We start from the raw sequence: 17,625 nt of genomic DNA, 5'->3' as shown, positions 1-17,625 counted from the left end.
CAGCCTCTAACTGGCTGAAGCACGGTGAGATCAAAATTCATTTTTATTAAAGGTTAATAAGCCTATAGTTTAACAATGCATTAATTTAACATGAACATCAGTGCACTTTCCTCATTCCGACGTCTATCTGAACAGAATAATAATCCTCCACATGCACTTCTGGTTATTTTCTGTGTGTTTATGGTCGTTTTGTTTTTGGATGCATGTACTGCAGATGGTTCTATTTTCATAATATAAAACTAAACCCATAAAAAAAATAGCCTTGTGTGATTCGCATCTTCATTCTGGACCCAAATGCATCTATGGATTTTGTGCTTGGTATGTTAGGACAAGTGTGAACTTTCAAGTGTCGTAGATACATAATAATTTGCGTTTTTCTTTTTCAATCTACTTATTTCAATATACTTAATGTATACAAAGTAAATAGATAAATACAATTAAAAGTTTAGTACTGTGTTTTTCTTTTCATTTTATAAAATCTGCTTTACCATTTATTGGAGCCTTGACTTGAACCATGGTCCGACACTAGTCCATTTTCTGCAAACAGGATCTGTAATATTTCAGGTCTGTTTTTTCCTCCAAAAGTACTGGGATCGTCTTAAAACGTTATGACGTTATGGACTTCGTGAGGAACCAGCAGATCTTGAATAAGAAGTTGGCTGGCTTTTCCAAAAAATTAAAAGTGGATTGTGGCTGAAACTTTTTGCAAGACGATGATCTGGTCACTTGCTGAAGAAAAATCAGATGTTTCTGTTTTGGAAATGAAAATCGGCTTAAATATTCTAACCTCTATAAAAAATAATAAAAAAACAAAACAAAAAAAACAATAAATATATCTGGTTCTGAAATCACTGCTTCATTATAAACAATTATAAGAATGAAAAAGCTGGTTTGTGTTAATAAGGCTTTTTATTTATTTTTTTATTATCCTCCCTCCAAGTTATACACCTCAAAAGTACCCAGTTGCAATCATCTCTGTAAGTCAGCTAGTTAGTTCTGTTGTGTGTAGTGCATCTGATTAGCACAGATTATTCAGTAGAAAAAGACAGAATGTGAGTATGAAGTTAGGTATAGTCAGGTTTACGCCCAACTTGTACACTAGCGTATCAAAGTTTATTAGACAAAACAGCTGTTTTTACCCAGAAACCACTATTATTTCTATTGTTAGAAGCGTCAGACATGACTGACTGTGTCTAAGAGAAAGGGTGAAACGGTTCCTTATTGCTGCTGCTGGCTGGTTAAAAAAACAAGTGCTTTATTTTCAAATTCCATTTATTATGCTAGGATTTGCTACTAGAGAATTAGGCTTGGTCGTAAACTGCACACTAGTGTGCTAAATGTGTGTAAGAACTCCGATTCAGATACTACTACGCTAAATAGTACCTCTCAGCCGTTAGCAGTTTTTATTAAAGTCCACTGGTTTAATCTTCACCTTCACACTACACCACACACACCTGACCTCTGTAAACTCATTATTACTGATGTTACACACTGCTGGTTTGGTATTGTTAGATAATCCTGACAGTTAGTGGACGTCCTGGTGTACGTTTGTGAGGTCAGGTGAACGACGGTTTCTTTATGGGGTCAGGCGTTTGGGGTCACGGGGGAACATGGAGGTCTGACGAACGTTGTGCAGTCCCAGGTACAGCATGGTCACTCTCTCCAGACCTGGCGGAATAACACAAACCATCAGTAAATGTGCTGTAAATAAGCAATACACACTGACGAGACAGAATATTAGGACCATCCACCAAACATGTACACAGCAGTGCTGAATTTTGTAGCATGTAATGGTGAGGGGGTCTAAAAAATGTTGGACTGACGGCAGTGTTGAAAAATGTGCTTTCCAAATTAATATTGATTTTCATGATCTTATTGATATACATGCAATCACCTCACTTGCACGTCTTTGGACTGTATGTGGGTTTCCTCCGGGAGCTCAGGTTTCCTCCCAGACAAGGGGAGAACATGCAAACTCCACACAGAAAGGGTTCGCCCCACCTGGGGATCAAACCCAGGACCTTCTTGCTGTGAGGCGGCAGTGCTACCCACCGTGCCGCCCCATGCAACACTAATAATTACACAATTATAAGATAAGATAACACTTTATTGATCCCGAAGGAAATTTCAGAGAGCTAGCGGAGGATGGTTTTGATCCATCGACCTCTGGGTTTTGGGCCCAGCACGTCTCCGCTGCACCACTCTGCTCACTAAATGTCATGTCAGAAGTGGGATTCGAACCCACGCCTCCATTCGGAGACCAGAATCCTCCATTACTCTGGAAGGTTGTTAACCTCGAGTCTGGCGCCTTAGACCGCTCGGCCCTCCTGACATCTGACATTTAAACTGTTAATAAAGCTTCTTGAATTTGATGTAGGAGTGAGAATGAGCTAGAGAGAGAGAAAGAGAGAGAGGGAGAGCTTTACCGATTCCTCCTCCAGCATGAGGTGGAGCTCCGTAACGGAAAGAGTCAATGTAGGCTTTGATCTTCTCCAAATCTAAGAGAGAGAGAGAGAGAGAGAGAGAGAGAGAGAGAGCAGTGTAAAAGCAGTGAAGTGACAAAAAAAAATCATGGACAAAATGTAGGTTGCTTGAAGAATAGTTTGGAAAAACTCTGTAATAGAGAATCCTCATTTTATTTCTATTTACTTATGCATTTTCTCCCTTTTTCTCCTAATTTAAATAGTTAATTTGTATTCCACTGTGGATCCCCGATTGCATTAGGGGAGGGTATACTGTACGGTCCTTCTTTACACCCGTGCTTTGGTGGATTTGCACATGAGGCTCATCCACTTCTGCACAGGGTCCTTGGACAGCGTTTGAACACCCCACCCACTTAGTCCGTTTCCACCCCACCCGGTGGGCAATTTTTTTTGTCTGCTACAGGCACTGCCAACTGTCCCCGCGAGACGGCGCCCAGCCGACCGGTAGCAGAGCCGAGATTCAAACCGGCGTGTTCAGAATGTCAGTGCTGGTGTGCTAGCGGAATATCCCGCTGCACCACCTGGGCGTCCAGTATATGGTTTTTACTGCGACCCAGGCAACACATCAAAACACATCAAATTGATCAAAACACATAACGAAATATACTTAATGAAAAAGGTGACAATCTGGTCCCACTGTGGTTTACAAAGTGTAACGTAACGTAAATGCCTCCACAAGGGGGCATTCATGTACAAGTTCATTTATTTATTTATTATTACTTTTTGTCTGGCCTATTTTTTTGGCTCACTCTATAAAATTATGGTTAAGCAGTTCTCTTTCTAGTGTGGCTCGTCAGTGCGGCAGGTGGATTCTGTCGTGTCACATAAATAGTTTTCTAGTTTAACAGCCCACATTAATGTGTATGGAGCAGTGGTTACTACTCAGTCACGTAATGAGATCAGTGCAGAACTTTCTAGAACTTCTACTGTAATGCTTGTGGCTTAGTACAATAAACACAAACTAGCCCTATGTAACTGGGCACAGAGAAATCACCAGCCGTGTTTACAACCTGCATTGTGTGAACAGTGTAACCATTTAGGATATGCTTTCTCATAACACACTGAAACCCCTAATAGCAACAGCAGGGCTTAAATGCCATGACGATAAGTTTGGTGTTCTCCATTGGCCTCCCCAGTACCCAGATCTGAATGCGTGTGTACCGATGCCATGGTGCAGAGCTCTCTCTGTGAGCAGCTGAGCATCGTGGACTCTCTGAGCTCCAGACAGAATCTCCTCTCCCCTCATGAACATGTCGTAGGAGTTGGAGTATTTCTGCAGAAATAAACACACCATATTAGCATGAGCTGAAACCTTCAGGCTTAGATCTGACGTACGAAACACAATCAGATACTCGCCGGGTTGTTCGGATCCGGCATGGTGTAAAACGGTCTCACAGCCAGCGGGTATTTATCCAGCACGTAGAAATCAGTATCATACTGCAAGAAACAACAGCACAGACTTTATTTAACATGATAAATTACACGTATCATCATGGTAGAAAGGTGAGGACTGCACTGATCTGGCACAGCAGCACCTCCTACTGGTAGTCAAGCCCACAGACATTGGCAGTGTTAGAAATAAATACGTTTTGGAATTAATACTAATATATCGGTGTAACGGCGGTGATGCTGCTGGCGTTGTTTACCTTTTCCTTGACGAGGCGGCCGAGCAGTTTCTCGTTGGGCGTGCTGCAGAAATAAAATACAGGGATGAATAAATAAACAGGGTTAGACAGAGGATTTAGTTTCAGGTTTTGGACCTGGATCTCTGTGGCTGCTGCTACGACAGTGACTGAGAATTAAAAGCGCCGTGGTCAGCTCAGTAATCAGCAGTAAATTGCTGCTAATGAGTTTACATTTACATTTTGGGCATTTAGCAGACGCTTTTATCCAAAGCGACTAACAACACTGTGACAGTATATTGTCCAAGCACTTGAAGGTTAAGGGCCTTGCTTAAGGGCCCAACAGTAGCAATCTGGCAGTGGTGGGGGCTTGAACCAGTGACCTTTCGATTACTAGTACAGTATCTTAACCACTAGGCTACCTTACCCTGTATTAATTAAACTGTATACACTATATGGGCAAAAGTATTTGGACATCTGACCATGAGACTGTTGGACACACCATTTAAAAAACTTAAGAGTAACAGCTAGGTGAGCTTTTCAGTTATAACATATAACTGTATATAACTGCCACTCTGCTAGAAAGGCTTATCACAAGACCTTAAAGTATGTCTGTGGGAATTTGTGCCCATACAGTCAAAAGACCATTTCATATGGCTGGGCACTGATGTTGGTCAAGAAAGTCTCGACTGATGTTCCAGTTCATTCCAGAGCAGATCAGGTCACTGGAGTTTCTTTAAACCAAACTTTTCTTCATGTGTTTATAGAGTTTGCTTTATTCACAGGACACAGTCATGCTGGAACAGGAAAGAGCCTTCCCTAAACTGCTGCTAAAAAGTTGGAAGCATTTAATTTTTTTTCTATAACTGACAGCTGTGATAAGGAGTGTCCCAATACTTCTGCCCATATAGTGTATGTGGTTTATAGCTAACCTACTAGAGCAGGGGTGTCAAACTCAAGGCCCGCGGGCCAGATCCGGCCCGCCGCGTCATTTGATCCGGCCCGCGAGAGCTTTAACGACTGTACGATTGTTGTGATGGTTCGCCTTTAAGAGACAACGTGACATCGTAGTCATGACAACTAACTTTAACCTTCGTTAAGAAGCCATGTGACTTTTACGGCAAAAGAACGCGGGGTAGCGTAGTCAGTAACGTAAACAATAATAAATAAATACAGATAATTATCCTGCAATATAATACCCAAGCATCGTCTGTAAGTAGTGGCGTTTATATTCTCAGTTGTTAGTAAATGTTTAGTGAGTATATCACAGCGTTTTAGTTACAAATTTACCGTAATTAAATACTATTGTTACTGTTACTATAGCAATTAGTATCTTTACACATAATTTTAACTCGTTATTTTACGTTTGGTTAAATCTCATATTGTACCAGATGTAACACTTGACTACAGCTGTGTGCTTTTACTGTATTAAGTTCTTTATTGTTTTTATTGTTTGTATTTTTACTTCATTTTGATGCACACGGTGTATCACACAGCTGGAAAGCAAATAAACCGACTGTATTCTGAAGAGAGCTGTCTGTCTGTCTGTCTGTCTGTCTGTCTGTCTAGCTGAGAAAGGGGGATAAACTATTAGTGAGGGCAGAATGATTGTCTTAAAAATACACTGTAAAATCCTAAATAAACTGCATCTTTCAAAATGCATGCTGATTTTGTGACCTGCAAAGTGACACATCCCACCAGTAGATGATGTTACACATATTTACACATGATCCTAAAATGTACAAGAAGATAATTAAGAAAATGAAGCATAAGGAGGAAATTTAATGAAAGTGAAAACAAGTTTGTGCTTCAGGAAGAAAAGCCGGTGCGTCTCTTGTGTTATGAGGCCGCGTCTGTGGTAAAGTAGAACAATATAAATGCAGAATTCAGCCTCCAAGAAAAACAGCAATGTGACTGCAATCACAGCAGGATACGTTACAATCGGCCCTTTGAGGGCCACAATAATGCTGATGTGGCCCTCGGTGAAAATGAGTTTGACACCCCTGTACTAGAGGCTCATGAAAAGATGTGTGTGTGCGTGTGTAAACCTGAGATCTTCCTCGTCTCCCATCTCCACTCCGGCCAAGCGCAGCAGGGCCACTGCCTCCTTAAACTCCAGCCTCAGGGTGGGCTCCAGGAACTTGAACGGCTCACTGGGGTACTGCTTACACACCGTCTGGATCTCCGTCTGGAAACTACAGCACACACACCATCACACACACACCAGGAGCTGCTGAGCAGTATATTCAGTTCTTTACTCCTCCTGACCACTAGATGGAAGCAAAGACCACAACCAGCAGCCGAGGAGTCTTTCATCCATTCTTATTTTGGTCTGGGTTGTAATTTAGAGCAGCTAGTCTAATGGTTTTATTCTGTGATGTGGGCAACAGAAACCCGGATAAACTCGAGAACATGCAAAACTCTGCACAGACAGTGACCAGAGGCGAGGATTGAAACTAGGACCTCAGGACTGACGTTAAATTGATGCTGCTAGGTAAAAACAGTGATAATACGGCTGCATTCATTGGTTGAGCGTGTGATGCGTACTTGTCTCCGAGTCCTTTGAAGATCTGCACCATGGTGTCGGTGATGGAGTCGATGACCTCGTGGTAGTGATAGCTGAAGGCCATCTCAATATCCAAACCTACGAACTCGGTCAGGTGACGATGGGTGTTGGAGTCTTCAGCTCTGAATACTGATGGAGAAACACAATGAGAGTGAGAGAGACTCGCAGGAAGGATCTGAGACCCTAAAGAGCTCATAGTTCTGCAACCTTTTAGACCGAGTACCGTCTTCTATCAAACCAGAACCTTCAAGAACGACCTGGACGACTGGTGTGAGATCTTTTCTTCCGTTTCCTTAGTCGACTGATCAATTTAAATGTTTGGTTTATTTACACCCATCCACCTATCCATCCTACTGCTTTTACATCCAACCATCAACCCATGTACCCATCCATCTATCCACCTACCCACCTGTTTATCCTCCCATCCAGCCGATCTACCTACCTACATACCCACCTGTCTACTTGTCCTGCTGTCCATCCATCACCCATCTATACATTGACCTACCTGTTTGCCCTCCTATCCATCGTCTACCTATCCTTATATCCATTCAGCCACCTATCCATCTACCCACCCATGCACCCATAAACCTGTCTATCAGTCTTCCCATCCATCCATCAATCCAATTATCAATTTACCAGTATGTCCACTCTACATCCACCTATCCATATAAGTCTACCAGTTCATCCATCCATCCATCTACCTACCATGTATCAATTCAACCATCAATCCAAATACCTACATACACACTCACCTACCTACCAGTTCATCCATTCACCTATCCATCTGTCCACCCATTTAGCCATTGACCATCAACTCATTCATGCATTCATCCACCTATCTATCCACCTACCGACCTGTCTGTACATCCTCCCATTTATCCATCTACCTATGCCATGTATTAATCCAACCATCTATCTACTTACATACACATTCACCTACCTACCAGCTCATCCATTCACCTATCCATCTGTCCACCCATTTAGCCATAGATTCATCCACGCATCTATCCACCTACCAACCTGTCTGTACATCCTCCCATTTATCCATCTACCTATCTAGCCATCTATCCATTCACCCAGCCACCCATTTATCTACCCATCCATCTAACTACGTGTATACCTACATCTACTGGTCCATCCATATGTCCATTCATCCTGCCATCCATCTACCATCTACCTAGAACAGATCTTTCTCCAAAAATGTACCTTCCTACATATCCAGCCAGCAATCTTCAAAAGCACTGAACCATATAAAGGCACATGGTTGCACAACAATAAAACTTTCGATAGGTTTATTTACCACACTGGGAAACCAGGGGAACCCCGACTGTGTCCACGTGACCTAAACCCTCACTGAGTCACTGAAAGCGAAACAACACCAAGAGTTTCGGTAAACAGGAAACTTTCTACTGGTTTGAATGTTCTTTGTACAGGTGAACGACCTAAGAGGACAAATGATACGTCACCCCTTGAACACATGCACCTACACCTGGGGGTTCGGGTCCAAGTTACCGGGGTTGTGCGAGACACAGCATGTTACCAAGACATCATACAGTTACCTGGTAATTACAGTGTCAATTCGAGTGTGAAGAAAAGATGATAGACAAGTGTGCAGGAGAAGTACTGAGATGAGAGACGTGATATACAGAGAAGAGACGCCAGGAGGAACATTAGATGATCAGACGTCCAAGAGATGTATAACATTCAAGAACTCCAGTGGTCTGCACACAGCTCAAACCACAACTCTATTAAACAGCCAGAAGATGAATAGGAATGTGGATTCTGATCTTATAAATGTTCTTTTGACCGAAAGGGCAGATGCACTCCAAATTTTTAGGAACAGCCATTACAGCCTCAAAGTCCATTCATTCTGCTGTCCATCCATATTGATCACTTAGTGTATTATAATGTGTTGAGAAACGAGCTCAAAAACAACAAAACAAATAATTCAATATTTTACCTGCTCAACTTTGGTGCTTTTTATAAATATAAACTCTAATTAAACCCTAATCCGATGCATGAAAATCATTCCAAAAAAGTTGGGACAGGGGCAACATAAAACTTTGACTCAAGGGGCAGATGCCAAAACCATTAGTCTCTAAAACTCTACATTAATCATCTATTATGGGATTAGAAACACTATGGAATGAGAAACAAGCTAAATAACAGGTGTCTACATACTTTTGGTCATATAATGTAGCTGTATGTTTAGGTGGTTTTGAGTGTGAAAAGGGTTTGTTGTGTACTTTCCAAGTAAACACTTTCGATTAACTCAGGGTACTTTCACTTTTCTGAGAAGCACTGCAGGGTGCAAGCAGAGGCTCACTGACAGGAACAGACCCAACATGGTCCTTACTAAGTTCTCATTGTGGCATCACCTCCAAGGATTTCATTTGGACCCCTGAGCAATGCAAAAATTATTCTTGGATGAGGACTGAACGTTCATCCAAGCCAGAGTCTGCTTTACCTGTTCAGCATTGGTCATACACAAGCATAAATCAGATTATTTTACGGTACCAGACGCACCCTACGGCGCAATCACACTTCCTGGTTTCTAGGTGATGTTTGGATATGTCCAGTAATACACCGATTAGGCATAACATTATGACCACCATCCTAATATTGTGTTGTTCCCCCTTTTGCTGCCAAACAGCCCTGCGACTGTGATGCTCTGTGTATTCTGACACCTTTCTATCAGAACCAGCATGAACTTCTTCAGCAATCTGAGCTACAGAAGCTCGTCTGTTGGATCGGATACTGACCACTGCAGACCGGGAACACCCCACAAGAGCTGCAGTTTTGGAGATGCTCTGACCCTGTCGTCTAGCCATCACAATTTGACCCTCGTCAAACTCGCTCAGATCCTCACGCTCGCCTTGAGAATAAAATGTTCACTTGCTGCCTAATATACCCCCCCCACTAACAGTGCCGTTATAAAGAGAGAATCAGTGTTATTCACTCCACCTGTCAGTGGTCAGTGGTCCTACGAAGTGAATGCGGTTGGAATTTGAATAGGACGTGTGGAGTGTAGGTTACCTGGTCCAACACAGAAGACCTTGTCGAAGTCAGCGCAGATACACATCTGCTTATAGAGCTGAGGAGACTGAGCCAGGTACGCAGTGGTCTTAAAGTAGGAGACGGTGAAGACGTTAGCACCTCCTTCACTGGCAGCTGCAGGGAGAACATGACAAACATGCTACATCATCATCAAACACCAATACATATAATCTTTCAATATACTAGAGGGTCAAAAGTGTATGGACTACAGTTTGTGTCTGTTTCTAGCTAAAGGTAGTTTAAAGTAGGGCATATTGGAAAAGCGTATAATATCGTTTGTTTGTTTTTGTTTGTTTGTTTATTAGGATTTTAACGTCATGTTTTTACACTTTTTGGTTACATTCATGACAGGAACGGTAGTTACTCATTACACACAAGGTTTATCAGTTCACAAGTTTATATCAAACACAGTCTTGGACAATTTAGTATCTTCAATTCACCTCACTTGCACGTCTTTGGACTGTGGGAGGAAACCGGAGCTCCCGGAGTAAACCCACGCAGACACGGGGAGAACATGCAAACTCCACACAGAATGGACCCGGACCTCCCCACCTGGGGTTCGAACCCAGGACCTTCTTGCTGTGAGGCGACAGTGCTACCCACCGAGCCACCGTGCCGCCCGTTTGTTTTTGTAATGCCATGTTGTCATATCTATGGCAGGGCAGTTGTAGCCTAGCGGTTAAGGTACAGGACTAGTAATCGAAAGGTCGCTGGTTCAAGCCCCACCACTGCCAGATTGCCACTGTTGGGCCCTTGAGCAAGGCCCTTAACCCTCAATTGCTCAGACAGTATAAATGTCACAGTACTGTAAGTCGTTTTGGATAAAAGCGTCCGCTAAATGCTGAAAATGTAAATGACATTCACAGCAGGAATCAGTGTTTTACGCTAGTTTATTTTGTTTTGTAATATATATATATACTGTATATATATATAAAGCATATAATATTAAAAAAAGGCAAATGTAAACACTATATAGCCAACTACCCTATTTCACAAACAAATGGTATTAAAATAGAGCGACCTCCACCCTCCCGAGAAGGCTTCTTACTAGACTCTGAAGTATTTCTGTGGGAATTTGTGCCTATTCAGTCAAAAGATGACAGCATTTGTATGACCGGGCACTGGTGTTGGTCAAGAAAGCCTGAACTAATGTTCCAGTTCATTCTAAAGCTGTTCAGTGAGGCTGAGGTCAGGACTCTGTACGGGCCACTGGAGGTTCTTTAAACCGAGCAACTGTTGTGACTGAAAAAACATGAATTCAGTCATTACAAGGGGTGTCCCAATATTTTTGACCATATGGTGTACAGTATGTCATGGACACACACAAGAACAGGATAGAAAATGGGCTGGTTGGTAGGTTTAATGCCCATATGTACCAACTCCCAGCATGATGATTCTTCATCATAAAGCTTTCATGGTTTGTACCATGTTTATGTTTTTATAAGTTTATCCTTGTCAGGGTTGCGGTGGGTCCAGTCTCATTGGAATCACTGGGTACAATGCCTGATTGGTTGATGGCACCACTGGGGATTTGAACCCTGGATCACAGCAGTAGTGGGCTAGTTTAATTTACCACAATGCCACCTGCACGCCCTATGAAATTTTTTTCCTAAGCAGTTATGCCACCATAGAGCATTTTAAAGCAGCCAAACGTGACAGTTCCTCTTCTAACCCTACAGTGTACATTCAGCCTTCACACAGCGGTCGAATGTTATAGCACACGGCCGGCATGTGTTCGTACCCGTCAGTAGGTACCATGGTGACACTGAATACGTGTGGACTGTAAGAACATCATGTTCCGTCACTGTGAGCACGTGGCCGGGTGTGCATGGGTTCGGTGGGAGCGGTTTATTAGCGGACGTTGTTTTTTTTTTTTTTGAGAACCGTCGTCCAGGCCACAGGTGGCACACCCTGAAAAAGCGGCAAGTTTAAATGAGAACGCTGTGCACTGACTGGTTGAGAAAAATGAGGAAGCGAAACCGACGGTTGTGTTCTTTCGTTCCCCGTGCCGAAGCTGCGAAACCGCAGACCTACGTAAGCGTCATAAGACGGAGGATGCTGGGACTCTGTGTCTGATTGGTGGAGCTAAAAAAGGGACTATATAAGAACACGACGGCGAGAATGTGTGTGAGAGAACGAGAACGAGCTCGTTATGTTCATGATGTGACACACACACACATTTGGGAAAGGTGACCGAGGTACCTGAGATGATTTTGGGGGTCTGGATCTCCACGAAGCCCTTCTTAATGAGGGTGTCTCTGAAAAGCTGACACACCCCCGACTGCAGACGGAAAATCGCCTGGCTCGTCGTCGTCTGCAAAACATCAGAAGCGCATTGTTGTTAACTTAGAGTTTACACACACGTGTAAGGAATCTAGACACTAGACTTCAGCCACATCTACACCATGTGGACAAAAGTATTGGGACACCCCTTCTAATTACTGAATTTAAGTGTTTTAGCCACAATAATAGAGCTGTAATAAATCAATTACATAAATGACATTTTATGCCTCCAACTTTAGGGAAGGCCCTTTCCTGTTCCAGCACGTCTGCACCTTTGTGAAACTGATATTATATATATACACGGTATATATATATATATATTGTCTTATGCATTTTCTCCCCTTTTTCTCCCTTTTAGCGCGTCCGATTGCCCGATTGCGTCATGCTTCCTCTCCACCAATGCCGATCCCTGTTCTGATTGAGGAGAACGAAGCTAACCCACGCCCCCTCCGACACGTGGGCGGCATGCCTTATGCATCTCATCACCTACAATTTGACGAGTGCAGTGCAGCTCAGCGTTGTGTACGGAGAGACACACCCTGACAGCACTCTTTTCTCATCTCTGTGTAGGCAGCATCAATCAGCCAGCAGAGGTCGTAATTGCACCAGTCATGGGAGAGAGACCCCATCCGGCTTAGTCCCGCCCATATCTGTTCATGTGGCTGCTCAGCCTAGGCGGCAGGCAGAGCTGAGACTCGATGCGATGTATTCGAGATCCCAGCTCTGGTTCCAGCGTGTGTGCTGCGCCACCTGAGTGGGCGTGAAACTGACTGATTGATTGATTATGGACCTGATTGATTTTGTGCACAAGTTAGGTATGAAAGAACTCCATTGGCCTGCACAGAACACTGACCTCAACCCCACTGAATGTCTCTGAAAAGAATTGGAATGCTAACTGTGAGCCAGGCCTTCCTGTCCAACGTTTGGTTCGAGTATGGTGCTTCGGCTGTTCTTCAGGCGATTAACAAGGTCCATGCAGGTCGTTAGCAGATGGTCAGTGAGATCAGCCAATCCGCTACTACCTTTACATTTCATTTACACTTTTATCCAAAGCGATTTACAATGAACAGGGCCGGCTTGGCCACGGCAGGACTCGAACCCCTGACCCTCCGATCAACCACAGAGCCACTCCTGGCCTACATGGTAGAGGACATAACACTAGGGTTGCACTCCATCTTACAAACACCAGATCACATTCAAGAGCTCAGTGGAGGACACATGATATACTCTCTCTCTCTGTGTACACCAAGAGAACAGAACAGACCTAAATGCTTGATCCCTACTACAAAATCATCGGTTTGCTCTGTTGTCGCCCTGATTTGAATTCAGTGCAAATCAATACAAAGGCATTCTGATTGATCACCTGATTAATATGACTAAATATTTATTCATGGGAGTGGTTCTTCTAGGATGACACAGAGGCTGACATCCATCATACGCTCCAGGTTTTGGAACAGCGGCGTCCCATAGCTCAATGTACTTGTAGCATAACCTGTAGCACATGATGGAAGTCGGCTTCTGTGTCATCCTGGAAGGTTTTACCAATAAATAAAATAATAATAATAATAAAGTTTCGGAGTCTCAGAGTCTCAGAACAGGACGTACTGAAGTGCTGAAGCACATAATGTGTAGAAATTAACTGTCTCAGTCACAACATAAACTACCTGGTTCCAAACTACATAGGAAGGGGAACATTAGCACACAAGCTGTTCTTCAAGAAGCATAATGGATATAACTCCAGTGGTATAACTCCAGTGGCAGGGCAGTTGTAGCCTAGCGGTTAAGGTACTGGACTAGTAAGCAGAAGGTTGCTGGTTCAAACCCCACTAGGTTGCTGTTGGGTCCTTGAGCAAGGCCCTTAACCCTCAGTTGCTTAGACGCGTCTGCTAAATGCCAAAAATTTATATGCAAATGTAGAAATCACAGCAATTTTGGACTCGCCAAGCATGTTAAAAGACCGTCTGCCAGCGGAACACGACCTGTCTGAATGTGTAGTGCCGGCTGTGAAGTGTGGTGGAGGAGGGATAACGATCCACGAACAATGTTTTTGATAGTTTGAAGCCTTTAGGTTTAGTTTCTAAAATGGTGTTAGATACCATAGCATTAAAATGTGCTGCCAACACTGTGGCAAGAGTTTAGGGAATGCCATTTCCTTGACAGCTTGAAAGTTTGTCCACCTGCACACCTGTTACCGCTCATGTTCTGTTCTGTTGTTGCGGTTGCAGACCGACAAAGGTGTAAATGATGCGCCAACAAGCTACCTTCTCACTAACTCTTCACACATGTACTAGCATGTACGTCAGCACCACAAGGTGTGAAAAAAACATCACGTGTACGACAAAGGTACTTCCTGTTCCTCTCCTGACTCTACGCACCACACATCTGCACTTAGCCACCCTTGCCAACCTGTGCGTGGTCCATTTCAAATGAACTGGGACACTGACTGTGAGTCAGGGCTTCTTGTTTATCGTTTATCGTCCTTTTACTGAACGACAAATTCCCAGACAACCTTCTTCCCAGAAGAGTGGAGGCTGTTATCGCAGCAAGGGATCACATGGTTTCGAAGTTTACCATTCAACAAGCTCATGTAGGAGTCACACAACTGATAACCAAGCTTAAAAACTTTCACTCCAGCTTGAGAGTTTAAATTTTAGCAGTGCTATCGACCTGGCCAGGCATCCAACAGGCACGATGGTCGACAATAAAGCACAATTACTAACTGGACTCACTTTTTACACCCGCCAAACCCCTTTTTAATAATCGACTGACCAGATGTTGTCAGGTAGTGGACCACTCTCAGCACTGCAAAGAGACGTATATGCTAAGCAGCAGGTGCAGCAGTGTTGTTGGGATTTTAAAACCCTGGTTAAACGTACTGCCCTCTTTATTACAGACACATGCGCTGTTAGTGCAGAGCCGGGTTTATTGCATGATATGTGGTGATCCTCCTCCAATCACGTTTGTGCGTATAATACCAACCAAATTAGGGGGAACGGGGGAGAGGGGCACAGCGACTCACCCTCAGGTCGATGACACGGTTATCCAGTTTGGTGTCCTGGTTAACAGTGGCTCTGCCTTCCTGCACAAACAACACACAGGTGCAACATTAATATAAATACAACATTAATATAAATACAACATTAATATTTCTCCTAGTGCACAAGCACATGCAAAAGTTTGTGCACCCTGATCAGAATCCATGGTTTGGAACCATAAGTGATAATGCTCTTATAGAGCTTCGTATTTCTATGTAAAATTATACAAAAAGATCAAAACCACCTCCTTGTTTCTACACTCACTGTCCATTTTAATCAGCTCCACTTACCATATAGAAGCACTTTGTAGTTCTACAATTACTGACTGTAGTCCATCTGTTTCTCTACATGCCTTTTTAACCTGCTTTCACCCTGTTCTTCAATGGTCAGGACCCCCACAGAGCAGGTATTATTTAGGTGGTGGATCATTCTCAGCACTGCAGTGACACTGACATGGTGGTGGTGTGTTAGTGTGTGTTGTGCTGGTATGAGTGGATCAGACACAGCAGTGCTGCTGGAGTTTTTTAATACCGTGTCCACTCACTGTCCACTCTATTAGACACTCCTACCTGGTTGGTCCACCTCGTAGATGTAAAGTCAGAGACGATCGCTCATCTATTGCTGCTGTTTGAGTTGGTCATCTACTAGACCTTCATCAGTGGTCACAGGACGCTGCCCACGGGGCGCTGTTGGCTGGATGTTTTTGGTTGGTGGACTATTCTCAGTCCAGCAGTGACAGTGAGGTGTTTAAAAACTCCAGCAGCGCTGCTGTGTCTGATCCACTCATACCAGCACAACACACACTAACACACCACCACCATGTCAGTGTCACTGCAGTGCTGAGAATGATCCACCACCTAAATAATACCTGCTCTGTGGTGGTCCTGACCATTGAGGAACAGGGTAAAATGAGGGTAACAAAGCATGCAGAGAAACAGATGGACTACAGTCAGTAATTGTAGAACTACAAAGTGGAGCTGATAACATTGTCAGTGAGTGTAGAAACAATGAGGTGGTTTTAATTTTATGGCTGATCGGTGTATATGACACACTGTCCGATAATCACGTGCAGTCTGTGTCTGATTTTACCATCAGATCTGGTCGTGTCTGGGGAAGGAAAGCCGAGGCGCTGACACGAGTGGCGGAACATCAGGCTCTGGCAGGCAACCAACCTTGCTCACCATGAGGTTTAATGACCCTGGACAATTATGAGGGGTGTCCAAAATTATCTCGTCACTCCATTAGACTGATGTGTTGCAGCCACAAATTACAGAAAAGAGGCTGCAACATTTCTAAAAGCTCTGGGACTACATCGAACCACAGTTCGAGAGCCAAAAGTTCCAATCGAATCAAATGGAGGAACCTTGGAAAAGGGGCGAGTCTATTTATGTGCAGCAGGCTTGCTGGAATTCCTTTTTCAACCAGGAGAAACACCAAGAATGTAAAAGCAGCAGTGAAACACGGTGGTGGTAGCATGAATGTGCTGGGCTGCTTTGCTGCAGGTGCTCATTACCTCGTCACCTTCTCCTTCAGGTCTGACGGCATCCTCCAACTGCAGAGGCAGCCGAGCTTCAGCCTGACTGACCACGTACAGCTGAGAGAGACAGACAGAACAGATTTATTAATGCAATTGTTGAACCATGGCGACACAAGTCTTATCTGGTTCTGCTGTGAGTTTTACCCTCTCGACGTGCAGCTCCACGTCCTGCTGAGAGCAGCTCTCGATCTTCTGCTCTACCTTCTGCACCACGGCCTCCACGTCCACTATACTCTCCTTAGTGATACTGGGGGGGCGAGAAGAGAGAGACGGATCAACAGATGAATCGACAGACACACCTCGGCTGCTGCCTCTGAGCAGATGATTTAACATAAACGAGCATCCAAACAGATTCTCTACTGTTCCATAATGCAATAAATCATATTTATTAAAGTAGTCGTTTCTACACTCACTGTCCATTTTATCAGCTCTGACTGTAGTCCATCTGTTTCTCTACATACTGTTTTAGCCCCCTTTCACCCAGTTCTTCAATGGTCAGGACCCACACAGGACCACCACAGAGCAGGTATTATTTGGGTGGTGGATCATTCTCAGCACTGCAGTGACACTGACATGGTGGTGGTGTGTTAGTGTGTGTTGTGCTGGTATGAGTGGATCAGACACAGCAGCGCTGCTGGAGTTTTTAAATACCGTGTCCACTCACTGTCCACTCTATTAGACACTCCTACCTAGTTGGTCCACCTTGTAAATGTAAAGTCAGAGACGATCGCTCATCTATTGCTGCTGTTTGAGTCGGTCATCTTCTAGACCTTCATCAGTGGTCACAGGACGCTGCCCAGGGGGCGCTGTTGGCTGGATGTTTTTGGTTGGTGGACTATTCTCAGTCTAGCAGTGACAGTGAGGTGTTTAAAAACTCCAGCAGCACTGCTGTGTCTGATCCACTCATACCAGCACAACACACACTAACACACCACCACCATGTCAGTGTCACTGCAGTGCTGAGAATGATCCACTACCTAAATAATACCTGCTCTGTGGTGGTCCTGTGGGGGTCCTGACCACTGAAGAACAGCATGAAAGG

The 17,625-nt window shown here is 43.9% G+C and overlaps 1 protein-coding gene, 1 long non-coding RNA gene and 1 other non-coding gene across 3 annotated transcripts in view; 1 reads left to right on the top strand and 2 right to left on the bottom strand.

The window, feature by feature from the left end:
• Nucleotides 1–890: 890 nt before the first annotated feature.
• Nucleotides 891–17,625, bottom strand: part of dars1 (aspartyl-tRNA synthetase 1) — a 36,385-nt gene continuing 19,650 nt past the window's right edge. Inside the window, exons 7-18 of the mRNA XM_063006212.1 lie at nt 16,728–16,830; nt 16,560–16,640; nt 15,031–15,090; nt 11,931–12,042; nt 9,708–9,842; nt 6,653–6,800; nt 6,154–6,300; nt 4,130–4,172; nt 3,840–3,920; nt 3,645–3,756; nt 2,427–2,498; nt 891–1,668 (exon numbers count right to left, since the gene is read on the bottom strand). Coding sequence (XP_062862282.1) covers nt 1,577–1,668; nt 2,427–2,498; nt 3,645–3,756; nt 3,840–3,920; nt 4,130–4,172; nt 6,154–6,300; nt 6,653–6,800; nt 9,708–9,842; nt 11,931–12,042; nt 15,031–15,090; nt 16,560–16,640; nt 16,728–16,830 — 1,186 coding nt within the window. The 3' untranslated portion in view covers nt 891–1,576. The remainder of the gene's footprint in view (nt 1,669–2,426; nt 2,499–3,644; nt 3,757–3,839; nt 3,921–4,129; nt 4,173–6,153; nt 6,301–6,652; nt 6,801–9,707; nt 9,843–11,930; nt 12,043–15,030; nt 15,091–16,559; nt 16,641–16,727; nt 16,831–17,625) is intronic.
• On the bottom strand, nt 2,221–2,332 carry trnas-cga (transfer RNA serine (anticodon CGA)). The gene is made up of 2 exons: nt 2,295–2,332; nt 2,221–2,266 (listed from the first exon to the last, which is right to left on the bottom strand). It is a non-coding gene; the product is annotated as a tRNA-Ser (tRNA).
• LOC134324383 (uncharacterized) lies at nt 14,304–16,976 on the top strand. The gene is made up of 2 exons (XR_010014171.1): nt 14,304–14,354; nt 16,142–16,976. It is a non-coding gene; the product is annotated as an uncharacterized LOC134324383 (long non-coding RNA).

Source organism: Trichomycterus rosablanca, chromosome 12, assembly GCF_030014385.1.
Source record: "Trichomycterus rosablanca isolate fTriRos1 chromosome 12, fTriRos1.hap1, whole genome shotgun sequence".
NCBI lineage: Eukaryota > Metazoa > Chordata > Actinopteri > Siluriformes > Trichomycteridae > Trichomycterus > Trichomycterus rosablanca.
This window is presented reverse-complemented; position numbering and strand designations above follow the sequence as displayed.